The sequence below is a fragment of the Peromyscus eremicus genome, chromosome 10 (assembly GCF_949786415.1).
Source record: "Peromyscus eremicus chromosome 10, PerEre_H2_v1, whole genome shotgun sequence".
Taxonomy (NCBI): Eukaryota; Metazoa; Chordata; class Mammalia; order Rodentia; family Cricetidae; genus Peromyscus; species Peromyscus eremicus.
This window is the reverse complement of record NC_081426.1, coordinates 31,288,307-31,305,613: the sequence shown is the minus strand read 5'-3', so window position 1 is coordinate 31,305,613 and position 17,307 is coordinate 31,288,307. Positions and strand designations below refer to the sequence as shown.

Sequence of the window (17,307 nt, the reverse complement as noted above, 5' to 3'; positions counted from 1 at the left end):
TGTGCATACTGAAGTTAATAAAAGCAAGGCCACATGCCCCAGGCCACAAAGCCGGCCAGGACCCAAGTCTGCCCCACCAGACTCCTGGCCCTGACTCACAGGCCGAGGAGGGAAGAAGGGGCAGCAGGGCGAGTGTGAGACCTAGTGGGTGCCCAGGCCAGCAGGGGGTGCGAGGCCTGGACCCAGTCTAGGGTGGCAGGCAGAGCTGGCACGTAACAACAGCTTTCTGAGGTCACACAGCGTGTCTTGGAGGAGAGGGACAAAGGCCAGCCACCTGTCTGTTCTCCACCACTGGGGGCAGCCCCAGTCTGGGTAATTGTGACTCTGACTAAGAGTTCAGTTGGTATCTTGTGGTCACTGGTTTTGGAATATTCAACTTCATCTCTACCTTGGAAATATCCATGACCATTGTGTCTACAATGAGGGGGTAAGATGTGTGATTAGCCAGGGAAAGCTGAAGAGAGTGGTCTGATCAACACCGAAGTCACAGAGAAACCCAGAAGCCGGAGGGAGGTCAGGCTAGCCATCCCCGCCAGGCCTCACCATTGGTGGACAGCAGCGAGTGTGCGGCGTTCTGCTGTGGGAGCCATTTGATCTTGTTGATTTTCTCCTCTATCTCCAGGCTCTTCAGGTAGTCAAACTCCGGCTCATGGCTCTGGAAGGTGCTGTACACATCGTACTCACCCTGGCTGTGAGGTGCGTTCTTACTCTGCAGGGAAACCCAAAGGCAGACTGAGCCACAGGAGCAACCAGGGCTGATGGAGGCAGACATGAGATGGGGCTGAATCAGCCCTGCACTGGGGGGTGCTATCAACACCACCAAAGGAAGCTGCTAATGCAAGTGTACATGTGTGTGCAGGGGTGTGTGTGTGTGTGTGTGTGTGTGTGTGTGTGTGTGTGTGTGTGTGTGCAGGGATGTATGTTTGTGTACAAGGGGCATGCAGGTGTGTGTATGCAGGTATACACGCATGTGTGTGTATGCAGGTATACACACATGTATGTGAACATGCATACAGAGACAAGGGACAACCTTAGATGTCATCCTCAGAATACTGTCCATCCTCTTTGAGGCAGGGTTTCCCATTGTCCTGGACCTCACCTGGGGATCTGCCTGCCTCTGCCTCCCCAAAACTGGGATCACAGGACATGTATTTTTATGTGGGCTCTGGGGATCAAACTTAGACCCTCATCTTGTGAGGCCAGGGCTCATCCCAAGTATCCATGAAGTGGCCACCATTCACCCAGATAGGCCAGATCAATGCCAATCAATGCCAAGGCTCTACCTACCCTCATCTGTCAGGCCCTAATCCAGCTTCCCATGGCAGCTCCCATGCCAGTTTGGGCAGCAGAGTTCCTGCTATGAACCCCCTCTTGGTGGAGACCCCCAAATACTGAGTGTTAGATCTGCCATAAACACCAGGGACCACTTTTCTAGCGGACAAGTTTCTATGACAACATGAAATCACAGCTGGGAACAAGTGAAGACGGTCAGCCAAGCCCAGGGTCAGCTTTTTCTGTTCATTTTGAAAGTGTCTATTTTTAGGTTACTGGTAGTCTCTGTCTTGCGTGAGGACTTGTTTGAAAATCCTTCCACATTTTTTGCCTCCTCCTCCCATGAGCACTAGTTGTGAAAAAGGTCAGCAGGACCAGAGGGAAGAGGCAGTAAAGGGGAAAACCAGAACCTCCGAGCACATTTCTCTTTGCAGTGTGCAGAACGATGGCTGACTCTGGTGTGCCCTGGTGGGACATCCTGTCTTGTGACACCTGTGTGCATCAGGCTGTCCCTGGCCTGCCCTTGGGGAGCTATTTTAAGCTCTCCATGCTGTGGGTCTTCAGCTGTCAGATGAAGGGTAACAGCAACTCTCTGCCTGGTGGGGCGGCGATGCGGGGCTGCATGAGCTAATGCAGCATGGGAGACCGTAGCATGGGCGAGGCTGGCTTCAGCTCCTCTCCCTAGCCCTGCCTCCCTGAGCCTCTCCCTCCTCCCCCTCCCTGGTTTCTCATCTCCAACACATTCAGTGGTGAGAGGCCCCTTGCTGGAGTGGTGTGTGACAACACAGCCAAGAGCCCGGCAGGTTTCCATGGGGCTTGCTGCTGATTGGCTTGTTTGTAAATGGGTGTGCATCTGTACCCTGAGAGGCCAGCAAGAATGAGCAAAGGCAGAAACTGTATGGAATACAGAATAGGGACAGCTCATCCCAATGTCTGCATAAAGTAGTTTCTCAGTGAATGGGCAAGGGGTCTCAGACCACACAGTTCCCTCAAGGTTTCAGAAATGGCCTCCTGGGTGGATGGTCTCAGGCTGTTCTTGTTGTACTTAGAATTCTGCTGCACAGCAACAGGGGAGAGCAGAGGAGCAGATGGAGACTGACTTGAAGGGTGGAGGCCTGAGCAAAACCTGCCAGGCAGGCCAGCAGAGAGCTGGATGGGGTAGGGGTGAGGTCCTCCCCCCACCTACCGGTAGGGAAGGTTCTACTGGGGACTTGTTGGTTCGCCTGGGACTACAGTATTGTCAGTGAACCATCAGCAAACTCCTGCTGAGTCGGGGGCTTTAGGAGCTGACCCAGTCCACCTCCTAGGCCCATCCCCTTTCCCTCCAGCCCCAGGGACCTCATGACAGAGGGGAGTCGGTGAGGGAACTCTAGATGGGACACGTAGGCAAGGTGGGTCAGAAGTCCTGCTCAGAGTATAGTCTGCACCCTGCCAGGCCCACATCCGCCTTGACCCTACCCTCACCCCTGCACTCTAGCCATCTGCCCATCCTCTTCCCACCTCCCTCCTGACCCCCCCCCCCACATACCTCTGGTTCCCGCTGGAAGATAACCACACGGCCACCCTTGTCACCTGTGGCCAGCAGTTCCCCAGTGTGGTTGAACTCGACAGTGGAGATGATGTCAGCTTGAAGAAGCAAGACAGAAGGCATTGTTAGACCACTGCATTATCCCACGGTGACATCAGTACAGTGCTATGCTCTACAGACCCACCACCCCGGGGGGCCCACGGAGCAGGTGGGAGCCCAGGAGTACAGAGCATGCTGAGGGTCCCCTCCCTCCTGCAGGAGTGTGGGATTCTTCCCGACACCGTGTCCCTCACACAGCATCAGGCAGGCATCCCCCTGTGCTCAGCAGGTCGCTAGTACAAATCTGACATTTAGGCTGGGCTCCAGGCCTAGAGGACAGACCTGGGGACAGTGTGGGACCATGCTGAGGGTCTGGAGCCTATTGGGGCATGTAGGCACCATTCCACAGGGCTGGATGTCATCAGGGCCTTCCACAGGCCAGGCTCCAGAAAGCTGAACTCAGTTTAACACCCAGAGGCCTTCCTCATGGAGTTGCCCCAGTAACTGATGTCTGACCCGCCTGTGTGGGCAGGTGTCTGGAGAAAGTCCACAGCGCTCGCTCCAAACTCCAGTCTCAGTATCTGGGAACAAGGGCAACACCCAGTCTCTTCCCCAACCTTCTCAGGCTCAATGAGTCACAGCAAAAACTGGCCTGAACATCCCAGGCAGCCAGCTACAGGGCTAGGACCATGCACAGGAAAGCTAGCCCCTGACCTGGCAGAAGGAAAGTTGCTCCTTCTAGAAAAAGCTCCAGAGTTCACCAGTCCCCAAGCTGAGGCTGCCCTACCACCAGGCTTTACTGGAACCCCAAAATGATCTTTACTTTTAATTTGAATGTATTTCTAATACTGAAAAGGTGAAAGTATCCCTGTAAAAAAATGTGTTGCCAGTACATTTTGAAGCACAGAAAGTTCTAGAACATCGACCCATATGCCCAAGCAGCACCTGTTGGCAGGGCAGGGCAGTGTCTATACCTGTGAATGGGATCCTGGTCATTTTTCACATTCCTGGCCTGGGCTCTGTCAGGGCCAAAATCTCTGGCTCCAACTGTGGTAACAGGATCGTCTGTAACAGTCCTCCAGGGACCCCAGCAGAGCACTGGCCTTCCTGACTATTCCATCTTCAGATAGCTGCCAGGGAGATGCCTACACCCTTGAACCATGGTCTCTCTCCTCACGCTCCGCCCCCAGCAGTTCCTAAACCTGGGTATTAGTAGTAGCAAATCACCCCTCCCTGTCCCCACAGCCTCAGCTCAGGCTCCATGACACCCAGATCCCAGTGCTATGACCTGTCTGCTGCAGAATGTGTGTTTAACTGTGCAAAGATGTGTTGCATTTGTTTATGTTGTGGAATATTTGTTTAACTGTGTAGAGATGTGTTGCATTTGTTTAATTATGTAAAGATGTGTTGCTGTTTTACCTTGCCTGCCTAAGGCACCTGATGGGTCTAATAAGAAGTTAAATGGCCAATAGTTAGGTAGGAGGTATAGCCGGAACTTCCTGGCAGGGAGAGTAAGGAGGAGGAGGAATTTAGGCTGGCGGGGGCGGGGAGGTGGAAAAAGAAAAAAAGAAAAAAGAAAAAGAGACAGCAGGGGCCAGCTAGCCAGACACAGAGGAAGCAGGAAAGCAGGACATACAGAATAAAAGGTAAAAAGCCCTGAGGCAAAACACAGACGACTAGAAACAGGTTAAAAATAAGGTAAAAGAGCTAGTGAGACAAGTCTAAGCTAAGGCAGAGCATTCCTAATTAATAATAAGTCTCTGTCTTTATTTGGGAGCTGGTTCACGGCCCAAAGAAAACGCCAACTGCACGTGTCCTTCAAATGAGGGCCAGGGCCCCTCCTAAATGGTCTCCTACCTCACTGTGCCCCACAGGCTGCAGGGAAACAATAGGAAGAACCCAGCAACACCATGACTGACTCTATGATGTGTCATTTCCCTGCCCAGGGCTTCTAGCAGCCCTGTACTCCACAGTCAGAGCAATCTGTAATTGTGCACACCAGGACCCCAGACCTTCCCTTCCCCTGCACCTACTCCCTTCTCCGGAACTCACATGCCCCGCACCTGGACAGTAAACCTCCACCTGCCCTGGACTCTGGGCTGGGCCCTGGGATTTGCTTGGGCCTATCTATGGGACAAGAGCTAACAAGCTGCAGACAGGGCCAAGAAGGGGCTGACACACTCAGCTCTACCCTGTCGCCTCTGCTTCTGCCAGCAGAGGGACCTGCCCAGGCTAGCCCACCAGTCCCCACGGCGGGGTGGGGGGGTGGGGGGGTGCCACAGAGCTGCTGGCCAACCCCAGCCTGGAGCAGGCCACCGACAAGCCCAAACTCAGCTCTCTGCAGATGTGTGACAAACGGTCTGTAAGTGATAGACACCCTCTAAGCCAGCCCTATCCTCTTCTACGTCACCATCATTCCATGCCTGACCCAGAAGTCTCTTCTTCCCGGTTGACGTCAGCACCCAGTCTGGATATTGGGCCTGGGTGCTCTCCCTTGACATCAGTACAGCACAGTCTAGAGACTTTCTTCTCATCTTGCACATGGGTGGCCTGCTCCACGAACCAGTGTGGCCACTTCGTTGAACCTTTTATCAACACCTTGACCCCATTCCACAGCAGCCTGTTCCCCCTTCTCCTGGCCTGGGCTGCATGCTGTGCTCCTTGTCTGTGTCTGGCGCCTGACTCCATGAGGGCAGAGCTCTGAGATGTACTTCAAAGCCTCAGTGGTGCCTGTGTCTGGCATAGTGTGTATCTACTCAATACAAACCTTTTGTTTATCACAAACTTTTCTTAGCCAGGCAGCAGTGGCTCACGCCTTTAATCCCAGCACTTGGGAGGCAGAGCCAGGCGGATCTCTGTGAGTTCAAGGCCAGCCTGGACTACAGAGCGAGATGCAGGACAGGCATCAAAACTACACAGAGAAACTCTGTCTCGGAAAAACAAACAAAAAAACAAAAAAACACCTTTCTTTGAGGGTGCTGGGTTAGGAACCAGGTTATTATAGCCCATCATTGAGCTGTATCCCCAGCTCTAATATATGCCCTCCAGAGGGAGCCCCTGACACACACTGGGCCTCTGAGCTGTAGTAAATGCCAGCTGTGGTAGTAACAAATTAGGGCAGAGACAGGATATAGTGGGACATATCCCTTTACATTTAAATAGAGGGGACCGGGCAAGCGCCTGCTACACACACTAAGTTGTCCTGGCCACCAACTCCATCCCTCCATGCAGCACCTGCCCTGGCCCGGGACACTCTGGGCTCCCAGATGAAGCAGTGGCTTTTGCTGCTTCACATTCAAACTCCCTAAGGGGGAAAGAGCAGAATATAAAATTGTATATAAAATGTCTTCATTATCTAGACCAGTGATCACAGCCTTGTTTTAAATACGCAAACAAGCTAGGGTGGGGGCTGGAATTTCCCAGAATGTCAACAAAGCTTTATGCAGGATGGATGAGACAAAATAGATTTCCCTTCCTGCTTCTGCAGATGTTCTGTGGTGCAGCTACATTATTTTAATAACTTTATTAGGATGTAATCAATACATCAAAACCGGCATATATAACGTAGACAATTTGATGAGTTTGGGTTTATCCATAACGCTCGTTATTTTTGTGATGGGCAAAATAATGCAATTAAATTAAAATGCTGACATAACCTCGCTATCCAGAGCAATTGAGGTCCACCGAGGCCGGGCGGTTACCACAGTAACAGACACTAATGTCTGTGGGCAATTTACAATTTGTATGTCATTTTCATGTCCACTGCTTCCTTGGAGCCTCAAAAGCCCCCCTGGGGGGGAGATTAGTGTGACTTCCAGTTGGTGATGGGAAGACAGTGCTCCCTCCATAGGCAAAGGCTTGGGAGTTCTCTATGGACCAGTTAGACGTCAGGGTTAGCATCTTGGCTCAGGCCACTCAGCTGTGTGGCCTTGAGTGGGTAGCAACAACTTCTCTGATCCCTGGCTCCTCACCTGTGCCTAGTCTGTGATGTATGGTCTTTCTGGGTACGGAGGATAGTGAGGCAACTGGGAAGACCAGGGAAGGAGGACCAACCAGGTCTCTGAGGAATAATGGGCTAAAAAAGAATCTACCTCACAGAGAGAGCCACAGCCTTCTGCCATCCCTGCCTCTGGCTTCTAGAAAGCCCAGTGGTGCTCAGAAGTGTAGGTCTATGGCCCAGCCCCTCCAGTCCTGCTCTGGGTACCAGTGCAGAGCCATCTTTACCCCCAAGATCCTCTTACCCAGGTCAGGGCCCCGACAAGCTCTCCAAACAAGGGCGGCGGGGGAGGTCACACCAACCGTCTCATAGCACAGGTCCCAGGCGTTTGCCTGAGGCCAAGCTACCGCAGAGTGCCAAGAGTCACCACCCCCCAAAGCCAGGCTCAGTCACTGGGAAGCTCCTCTGCAGAGAAAGGTCACCTCTCCTTCATGTCAGGTCCTTGTGCTTAGAGCCCTTCTGCCTGAGGTTTGACATCTTTATCTTGTCGGTCCACAAAGACTCTGCTGCAGAGCAATCTCAAGAAGCTCAAGACCTTGTCATATCTTTGTAGGGGATGCAATCCAACCCATGCCGCCATCTTGGTTCATCCTTGCCTGTCACTGCATGGTCACCAGAGGTGACACCTCTCGCTTCTCAGGTGTTCACAGGTAGACAGGCACACACTGGGCTGGCTCAGGGCGCTGACCAGTGGCCCCTTGTCCACTGCCCCTGCTCCCCTCTCCTGCATGCCTGCCAACTCTGTAGAAGAGCCTACGGCTACTGGCAGGCATTCCAAGTGTCTGCAGCTGCTCACATTGCATGGGTGGCCCCCGCCCCGAGGCTAAGCCTTGAATGAGAAGGCTCATCCAGCCTGAGCTTTCCTACTGTTGCTGACCCACAGGCTTCCTAGTGTTTGGTTCCCCTCCAGTGACCGCAGATAGTTCGGTTTTGTTATTTGGTCATGGGTTTTGACCCTGCTGTTGTCACTGTGGGAGCCCAGCTCCAATAAGGGTTCCTGGGCTAGATCAGCACTACCAGGACAAGTGGATGGGATTGGCTGCAGGCCCTGCTGCTCTTCATGGTCAGGACTAGAGGTAATGTGGACATAGACCACCAGGGAGACAGAGCTTAGGCCTTATAAGGGACACACATTGGTCCTGAGCCCACAGCTAGAGGAGAGACCATTTTGCTGGTGTGGAGTATGGTAGGGATGCTAGGAGCGCTTCCTGAAGGAGGTGGTACTGGGGCAGGAGATGTCTCAATCTTACTAGGAAGAGTGAAGGAGGAGTAGGACACAGGGGCACACAGACATGGGGAAGGGACCACATGCTGAGAAGCAGCAAGCAGACCCTAGTCTATAAGCCAAAGACTACCAACAACACCAGTGCAAGGAAGGGGTCAGGCGGAGTCTATCCTGGGGCCTTTAGAGGGAGTACCAGCGCCACCCTGCAGATACCTGGAGCTCAGACTTCTGGCCTCTAGTGCTCAGAGGATGTGTGTCATTTGTTTTAAGCTGTACAGTTTGAGATGCTGGCCCTAGGAACTTAGCACATTCAGGCTATGGCGAGGCCATGAAGTCATGAGCCCTGGAAATTGTAAGAATCCCCATCTATGTCCAGGCTGGCCTTCCACATCATGCTGTGTGGACCTGAGATGCCCACTGAGCTTCATCAAGGTGTAGCAACCCAGCCTCAGCTCCATTACTTCCTAGCTGTGTTTCCCCCATCTCAGCCCAGACCACCCAAGGACAAAAGGAGGAACTGTCTGTCATCCTCACCTGGCCACTATGTGCCTAAGGTTTATAAATAATTCAAATGTCTGGGGCCGAGTATGGTAGGCACACCCTTAATCCTAGCAGAGACAGGCAGATCTCTGTGAGTTCAAGGCTAGTCTGGTCTACATAGTGAGTTCCAGGACAACCAGGGCTATGTAGAGAGACCCCATCCATCTCAAACAAAAAAGCCAAAACAGATGTCTGTACCAGAGGCTCTAGACAGACCTTCAAAAGCAAAATGATCAGAAGGCCCTCATGGAGATTCCTTCCCTCCCTGACGATTAGGAACAGCACGCTGGGTGTCTGGACCCAGAGCAGAGGCCTGGACAAGTCCAGCCCAGTCCTTCTGACATTTAATCAGCATCCTGAGATCCAGGCTGCTGATGAATGGAGAAGCATGGGAGAAGGGAGGAGCTGCATCTCACGGGGGGGGGGGGGGGGGGGGGGGGGGAGAAGGAGAGCAGGGACAGGAAATGCAGGAAGTGAGGAGAGGCTGGGGAAGGCAGAGCAGGAGGAAGTGGGTACAGGGGTCAGGGCCTGGAGGGACAAGAGGTGGAAGGTTAGGACTCTCAAAACAGAAGGAACATCCGGGATTGGAGACGGTGAGGCTGAGGATCTGCCTCAATGGCTTCTGCACCTCAGGCCAGAAGGAGCCATAACCAGCTGTATACCCTCCCGCTCCAGCACCTGCCCACGCTGAATCTTTTTAGCAACTTTGAGAAGCTGCTGTACCAATATCACCTCCTTTGTTCAGATGGAGAAACTGAGGCAGAGAGGAAAATTTACTTGCCAAAAGCCACCTGGCCACTGGCTGCAAAGCTGAGACGTAGTACCAGGCAACTGTCTCCAGAGTCCTTGAATTTGGCACCACTCCGTCTACCCCAGGCCTAGAGCTTCTTAAGGCTTAAAGGGATCAGAGGCAAGGATGTGGGGGTTAGTGCAGAAAAAAGCAGGAGTAGAGATCCACGGACTGCCCCAAAAGATGCTTCCTAAGCATGAGAGGCCCAGGCCTGATCCAAGGTCTGGGATCCGAGTCAGCTGGGGATGGGGATATGACCCACATGCACTTGGGAGATGGCAGAGGCAGCCCAGGGTCATCGTGTGTGTGTGTGTGTGTGTGTGTGTGTGTGTGTGTGTGTGTGTGTGTGTGTATGTGTGTGTGTGTGTGCGTGTGCCAGCTGCACAGAGGACAAGGGATACAACAGAGGGAAGCAGAGGAGGAGACCTCAGGCCACGGCTGGCCGCTGGACACACAGCTGTGACTCCCAGGCAAGTGCTCTGTTGGACAGCTCTATGGGAAACTGGCAGAACAGCAGGGAAGGGATCTATGACAGAAACGGGCATCTGGGTCCACCTGCCAGAATGACCAGAGCAGGCAAAGTCCCTGCAGGTAGGATATGGCCCTTCCTCCTTTCCCACCTTCCCCAGCCTGGACTCTTTCTCACCCCCGGCCCCAGGGTGGGATTCTGACATTAGGAGAGGGGTTGGAAGCATGGTAGTCTTGTTCTGAGTTCATCATGTTCTAGGCTAGAGCATGACACGTTTAATTCAAAGCTCATCCTTTCGAAGTGTGCCTACCCCTCTGTGGATACCATGTGCTGGGAAGCCAACAGCGCCATCTAATCCACACTCCTATCTCCCAGAAAAGACATTCCAGACCCCAGCAGCATCCTAGTCTGTCCTCCCCAGACCAGCAGCCACACATCTCCTTCTGTCCCTGTGGGATCTGGCTACTGTCACTCCACATAAAAAGCATCTCATGATGCGTGCAGTCTGTGAGGTCCGAGCACTCTGCACTCATTAGCACCCAGTTGCCTTTCAGGGCTGTGATGCTCCACTGCCATCATGATGGTTTTAAGACACATTCCTTACTCCTCAAGCAGAAACCCAGGCCCCAGAAACTCAGGGGTGTGAGCCTCTGAAAGCCATCACACCTTGATCAGTGCTGGAGTTACTGAGGAAGCCAGCGTGAAGCTGAAAACTACTGCCCCTTCCAGGCCACCCGATAAGGATGGGGTGGAGGTGGCTGGGACCCAGACAGCCAGCTCCTCCTACCCAGGCTAGACAACTTGACCCCCCACCCCCCATGGCATGTCTGCTGGCCAGACTGGTTCAACAACAGATGGGCCTGGAAGGCAGACAGGCAGCTGCAGATTTGCCTGTGGTCAGCACCATGTGGTCACACTGCTGTGCCTTGAGGCCAGGCCAGGCAGGATGGCGCTCAAAGCAGGAGGACACCCAGCTCTAGCCTCATGGCCAGGTGGCCTAACGCCAGCCTCTGGCCTCGGAACAGATCAGGGTGAAGGAGATGGAGAGAAAAACCCTCTGCTCACCGCCTGCTTTCCTGAACTTTCAGCTCCGGAAGGGTTTCCATGGTACCCAGCTTCTCTACTAAAGAAGATTCCAGAGTCTTGCCTGACCTGGAGGGCCTGACAGGGCGTGGAATCTGCAGAGGGACAACTCTTCCCTGTGTGCTGAGATTGGAGGGGGCCCTGGCAAAGCACTGGCAGGTGGGGAGATCCGAGCACACACTTCTTGGCAAGTTCCAGTCTCTGACCCTCAGCTCCTCAAGCTCTGAGATGGGTATAACACCTATAAGGATTAAATGAGGAAGCAGAGCAGCATCGCCTGGCCAGAAACCATCGTTAGGTACAATTAGCAGGCCACTACCATCATCACTGTGCTGGCTAGTTTCATGTCAGCTTGGTACGAGTTAGTTATCTAAGAGGGAAACTCAACTGAGAAAATGCCCCCATAAGGTCCAGCTGTAAGGCATCTTCTCAGTCAGTGGTTATTGGGGGAGGGACCACTGTGAATGAGGACACCCTTGGGCTTGATGTTCTGGGTTCTATAAGGCAGGCTGAGCAAGCCATGTTGAGTAGGCCAGTAAGCAGCACCCCTTCACGGCCTCTGCATCAGCTCCTGTTGGAGTTCCTGTCCTGACTTCCTTCAGTGATAGACTGTGATGTGGAAGTGTAAGCCAAATGAACCCTTTCTTCTCCAACTTGCTTTTCGGTCAAGGTGTTTCATCCTAGCAATAGAAACCCTAAGACAGTCACCATCGTTCTGAGTATAAACGCAACCACATGGCCACTGTGATAATAATAGAGATAAAAAGAGATAATGGTGTTCTGAAGCAACGGTTGTCCAGGAGGAGGACGCTGCCCTGTGCTGTGCAAGAGGCGGGGTAAGCTGCCTGACACTGATTTGGACTGACCAGTTAGCTATCTGATGCTGCTTGGCTGGGGCTGGCTTTAGACCTTCCAGCACCTGCGGTCCCAGGGGCCTGCCCTCGCACTCAGGCTGCAGCTGTCAGGCAGGAAGGAAGGACCACGCTGGTCTGGCACCATCAGGTCTCATCCCATCAGTGTGTCTGCCAGACCTTCCCAAGGCCTGTCTGCTCCAGGGTGGGTCAGGCACTGAGTGATGGAGTCCCTGGGCAGAATCACTGAGCAGAGTGCTGAGGTCACAGTTGGCAGAACCAGTCCACCTCTCCTGCTTCAGCTCTGGTTCAGGCATCCTATCCTGACTTTCCCTACAGCCTTCTGTGGACCCCCATTGCCTACGGAATACAGCCCCCACCCTCTCATTGCCTTCCACACAGTTAGCACTGCCCTATAGCCAAGTGTTTCCTAGTGCTCTAAAAGAAACAGGCCTCTACTGCTCACCCGCTAAGCATCCACTGCTCACCTACTAAAGTGCCAGACCTTACACTACACAACAAGGAAGAATTCAGAAGCGTGCCATGGGAGTCTGACAAGTGAGGAGCTGTCCTTACAGGCTGCGAGCATTCACGCGGCACAGAACAATGCTGGCCTCTGCCCAGTTCCTCCTCCTTCCTTGTTGACACCCACCCAGCCCCCTGCTGACACAGCCTGGGCTGCCAGACAACCATGGAGGCAGTGGCTTTGGAGAGGCCCCTCACCTGGATCCCAGAGGGCCTTACACAGATGCATTGCACAATATGAATTAACCACCCACCCCGCCTCCGCCCAACAGCAGAGGGGTTAGTAGGGAGCTGTCTTCCAGGTGGGGAATCACAGCTCCCAAGGGTCAGATTTGCAGCTGACCCAGGAGCAGGTGGCTAGTCCACACCTGCTGACCTCCAGGGCCAGCACCCTCAACACCACCATGCAGGCAGGCCCCCGAGCCCTTCACGAGCCTTGCAACTTCTTAGAGAATGATCACAGCGCTGGGCTCCTCAAGCCTCGTCTGTGGCTTATGGCCTGAAATGCCAAGCAAAACCTTTAAAACTGATTCCAAGCCCCTATGGTTTAACAATCGCCTTTTACAAATTCCTAAATCAACACGGGTAGCTTCCACAGCCAGACTCTGTAGCAAGGGCCACCCAGAACATCAACCCACACTAGTCCACACTGGTAGGACCCATGGTCAGCTCTGAATGTCAATGTCACTCTGAATTCAAATTCTCACCATAGCAGCAACCATGCCCATACAGCCAGGCACTGCTCCTGATGCCCTATGTGGCCGTCACATGACCGTTACCAGCCACAAAGCCCCCAGTGACCAGCCAACACCACAGATACCAGAACCAGGGAACAGGGCCTGAAAGGTAGTCAGACACCCATTCCATCCATGCTCCTGCTATGATCAATGCCCTGGATAACGGGGACTGTCCACGGCCAGGGTCTGGCTGGCTGTGCAGGGTTCAACTGCTTAGTGAAGAAACCCTGTGGTTCTTCCAGCTGTGTGGGTCTACCAGCCTTGGGTGCAGGGTGAGGGGTCTCGGGGATCCCTATGAACTCCTGTGCCATGTCTACTTTGGCTTGGGTGAATGAACAAGAGCCAGACACCTCCTGCCTGCTTGTGCTGACTAATTTTATGTCAACTTGACACAGGCTAGAGTCATCCGAGAGGAGGGAACCAATTGAGAAAATGCCTTCATGAGTTGGGGCTGTAGGCAGGTCTGTACAGCATTTTCTTAATTAGTGACCGATGGCAGAGGGCCCAGCCCATGGTGGGTGGCGTCATCCTTGGGCTATTGGTCCTGGGTTCTATAAAAAAGGAGACTGAGCAAGTCATGGGGAGCAAGCCATTAAGCAGCATTCCCCATGACTTCTGCATCAACTCCTGCCTCCAGGTTCCTGCCCTGTTTGAGTTCCTGCCTGGCTTCCTTTGGTGATGGACTACAATGTGAAAATGTAAGCCAAATAAACCCTTCCCTCCCCAACTTGCTTTGGTCATGGTGTTTCATCACAGCAATAGAAACCCTAGCTAAGATGCTGCCCCTAACTAGCTGTGTGGATCGGGGCCTCTGAACCTCGGTACACTCAACTGTCAGAGAACAGTGTCCCCTGGGAGTGGCTGCTACCATCTGCACCAGAGCAGCTGTGATTGCTACAGGAAGGAGACCCTCGCAAGATCAGGCTTCTCAGCTGTCCAGCCTAGAAGGGGGTGCAGAGGCTCATCAGGCCCTCACCTGAGATTCCACCTCCTTCCTCCTGACCCTCGCTCCCAGCCCTCTGTAATCCTGCTCCAGCGAAAGGATCGTACATCATTACACAGGATTACTGGTGGTCTCTGAAGGTGCTAGAGTGTACAGAGAGTGAAAGATTAAGTGAAGGGGGACTCTATTTACTCACCTTTTGGGAGTCATCACCCACACTGAGGTGGAACTCTGAGGTGACCCAGCTGTTTTAGGGCCACCCATGACTGAGTTTCTTTGGTACATAGTGTCCTATCTGGGGTCATCAGACATTTGTTCACATCCCCCAGGAGAAGTTAGCTAACACAGCCCCTCACACCGGGGTTCATGACTTGGTGAGTGACAGCTTTTCATGGGGTCCTGTGAGGCTGTGGTAACACACGGAAGGATCTGGAGTTCCAAAGAGTGGTGCTTGCTGCTCTCATCCCTGCCAGCAGCCTGAGGAGGGCGTGAGAAAGCCAGCACTGAAGATCCTGGTCAAGGCTGTAGAGCAGGCAGGCTCTGCACACCCCTGCCGGGTCTCTAACCACCTTCCTGAGGCTCTTCACGCTCTCTGCCCTGTGTCAATGCGTCAGACTCGCTCTTGTTCACACTACAGGGAAAGCTCCGGGTTCTGGCAGCTGCTGCTCTGGAAGCTTGCTGCAGTGTCCCCGTGTCCTCACCTGCAGCACGGATAAGGCACTGCCTGCTCTCTGCATTCCTGACTCCTCCTTCTTCAGCAGCCACACACCATGATTGTTGCATATTGAGTGTGTCCTACCTTCATTGAGGGGTCAAGGATGTGGACAGATGCCATGGAGGAAGACACGAAGCCTGGGAACACCCGGCCATGAATCTGGGGCGGTGGGGGGGGGGGGGGAGCTTCTTGGCTTCTTGGAGGAGGAGTCAACACTGAGTTTGAATCCTGTCAAAGCATAGGAGCAGAAATGCTGCAGGTAGAGGACCATAGAAGGCTGTGCATGTGTGCAATCATTCCAGAGGGAACCAGGGCCCCATTAGACCCTGGAGCACCAGCTTCTTGCAAACCCAACTGACCACCAGGGAAGCCCACTCCACCCTCAACTAGGCAGCCTAGCATTCTAGGCCCTCCTTTTAACCAGCTGGCAAAGCCAGGAGGCAGGAGGGGGCCTCTCAGCTAATTAGAACAACCAAGCAGCCAAGGACTTCAATTATGGTGCCTGGCAGGATGGTGCCTCCCATGCAGGTGAAGATTAGGCCCACCAGGCTGGCACTCTCTGGGCAATTAAACACAGGCCAGACAAAGAGCAGCTTCCTAGCTAAGGTGGGTGGAGCATTCAGAGCTGCAGATGGGAGCCTGCTCAGAAACAGTTGAGAGGCAAGAGTCACAGAAGCTGTTCCTGGGGCTCTATCTGCTGCTTCCCAAGAGTCTTGTTTGATTGAGCAAGTGAATTAAAACAAGGTAACTCTAAGGGAGGCAAAGGAGAACCTTGATGGCAGCGAGGCTGCAGTACGGTCCCCAGGCCCGAGGGATGTCCTGCCAAGGGTGTTATCGTCCTTCTCAGGGAGCATCCTTTCCCCTGGACTAGATGCTGCATCTCAGAGCATGAGAACATGAGCTGTCTGTCTACAGCCATACCACCCTGAATGTGTCTGATCTCATCAGGTCTACAGAGTGGAGAACACGAGCCCTTCCTGTGGACACAGGACACCTGCCAGGAGGGCTGAGGCTGCTTCTGACCCTGCCATTCACTGTAACTGAAAAAAATGGATTATGAATGTTTGTCTTTGTTTAGGTTGTTGGTTACAAATTGTTATTGGTCACAATCAATCTCTTTCTAAAAGAAGAAAGGGGGTATGACATAAAAATATAGGATATAGATATGATAGGATAAAAGGGTGGATTGTTGAGCCTACTTTTAAAGAGCAACTTGTTTAAAATGTTTTACATTAGTATAGATTTTAGTTTTTTGATACAAATTTAAAGGTAATTTTGTTAGACTGTATGTATATCTCTACTCTTGTTTAAAGTATTTTGTTTGTGCAACTCATTTGAAATTGCAATGTATAGTTGAGAAATACAGATTAATAAATCATATATGATAATCAAACTTGTAGTCATGTTAAGTTTTCTAGGTATACATAGATATAATTCTGTTAGGTAGGTAATATTCAAACACTTCAAAGACCTACAGAATATGGCATTTAAAATGTTTTAAAAACTTAGACTTTCTGGACAATGAGACATGTCTGCTCCTGGTAGCACCAATTACTTCAAAGAGGAGGATGGGCATCGAAGACACTCCATATGGAGTTTATCTTCTTCTTGGCAAAAATAGCCATTTGGGCAAGAAACTGTCCTTGCCTGGACTGCCTGACAAAATGTATCAACTGGACATGCAGGACCCATAGGAAGGTGACCACTGAACTTTGCAAGGTGAGATGGCCTTCAGGTTCCTGCTTTGAGGAGGAGACTGCCAGACATTCTACAGGACACAGGAAAAAGTGACTGAGAGACTAGGCCTATGGCCTAAAAATGGATGCCCCAACATTGCAAAAGAACTTTGGGTGGCTGTCCAGGCAGCCAGCTGTCTCTGTCATTCTAGATTTTTGAAAGTTGCTTACAATGTTCTTCCTGTTATATTATATCCTTACTTAGGTAATATTATAACCTTCTGAGGTCTTTGATGTAGTTGAAGACTAGATAGTTATAATTTTCCTTGGTTATGATAAAAGATAAATTAGATTTAAAACTTTAGACTCACAAATATAGGACAGATAAATTTTTTTCTTTAATTTTACAAAATACAAACAGACTAGATATTGTAACTGTAATTCTTGCTTGATAAGTATTTGTTATATGTAATTTTACTACGTTGACATTAAAAACTTCCTTTAAAAAAAAAAGAAAGAAAGAAAAGGGGAAGTGCTGTGGATATCACTCTGTATACTGTGAATGTGTTGCTTGGATTGGTTGATAAATAAAATGCTGATTGGCCAGTCGCGAGGCAGGAAGTATAGGCGGGATAAGCAGACAAGGAGAAGTGTGGGAAGGCTAGAAGGGTGAGTCGGTAGCCGTCCAGGGAGCAGCATGTAACAGCACACAGGTAAAGCCACAGAACATGTGACAACATATAGATTAACAAAAATGGGATGAGTTTAAGTGTAGGAGCTAGTCAGTAGGAAGCCTGAGCTAATGGACATACAGTTTTAATTAATATAAGCCTCTGTGTGTTTGCTTGGGTCCGAGCTGCTGCAGACTGGTGGGTGAGAGAGATTTGTCTGGACCGCTGGCAGGCCGGGACACAGAA

General features: G+C 51.9%; 1 protein-coding gene across 1 annotated transcript in view; it reads right to left on the bottom strand.

Annotated features, from left to right (window-relative positions):
• The window catches only part of Ppp2r2c (protein phosphatase 2 regulatory subunit Bgamma), a 33,439-nt gene extending 30,516 nt beyond the window's left edge, over window positions 1–2,923 (bottom strand). The window contains exons 1-2 of the mRNA XM_059274734.1: window positions 2,801–2,923; window positions 544–709 (exon numbers count right to left, since the gene is read on the bottom strand). Coding sequence (XP_059130717.1) covers window positions 544–709; window positions 2,801–2,923 — 289 coding nt within the window. The remainder of the gene's footprint in view (window positions 1–543; window positions 710–2,800) is intronic.
• Between the last annotated feature and the right edge of the window lie 14,384 nt (window positions 2,924–17,307).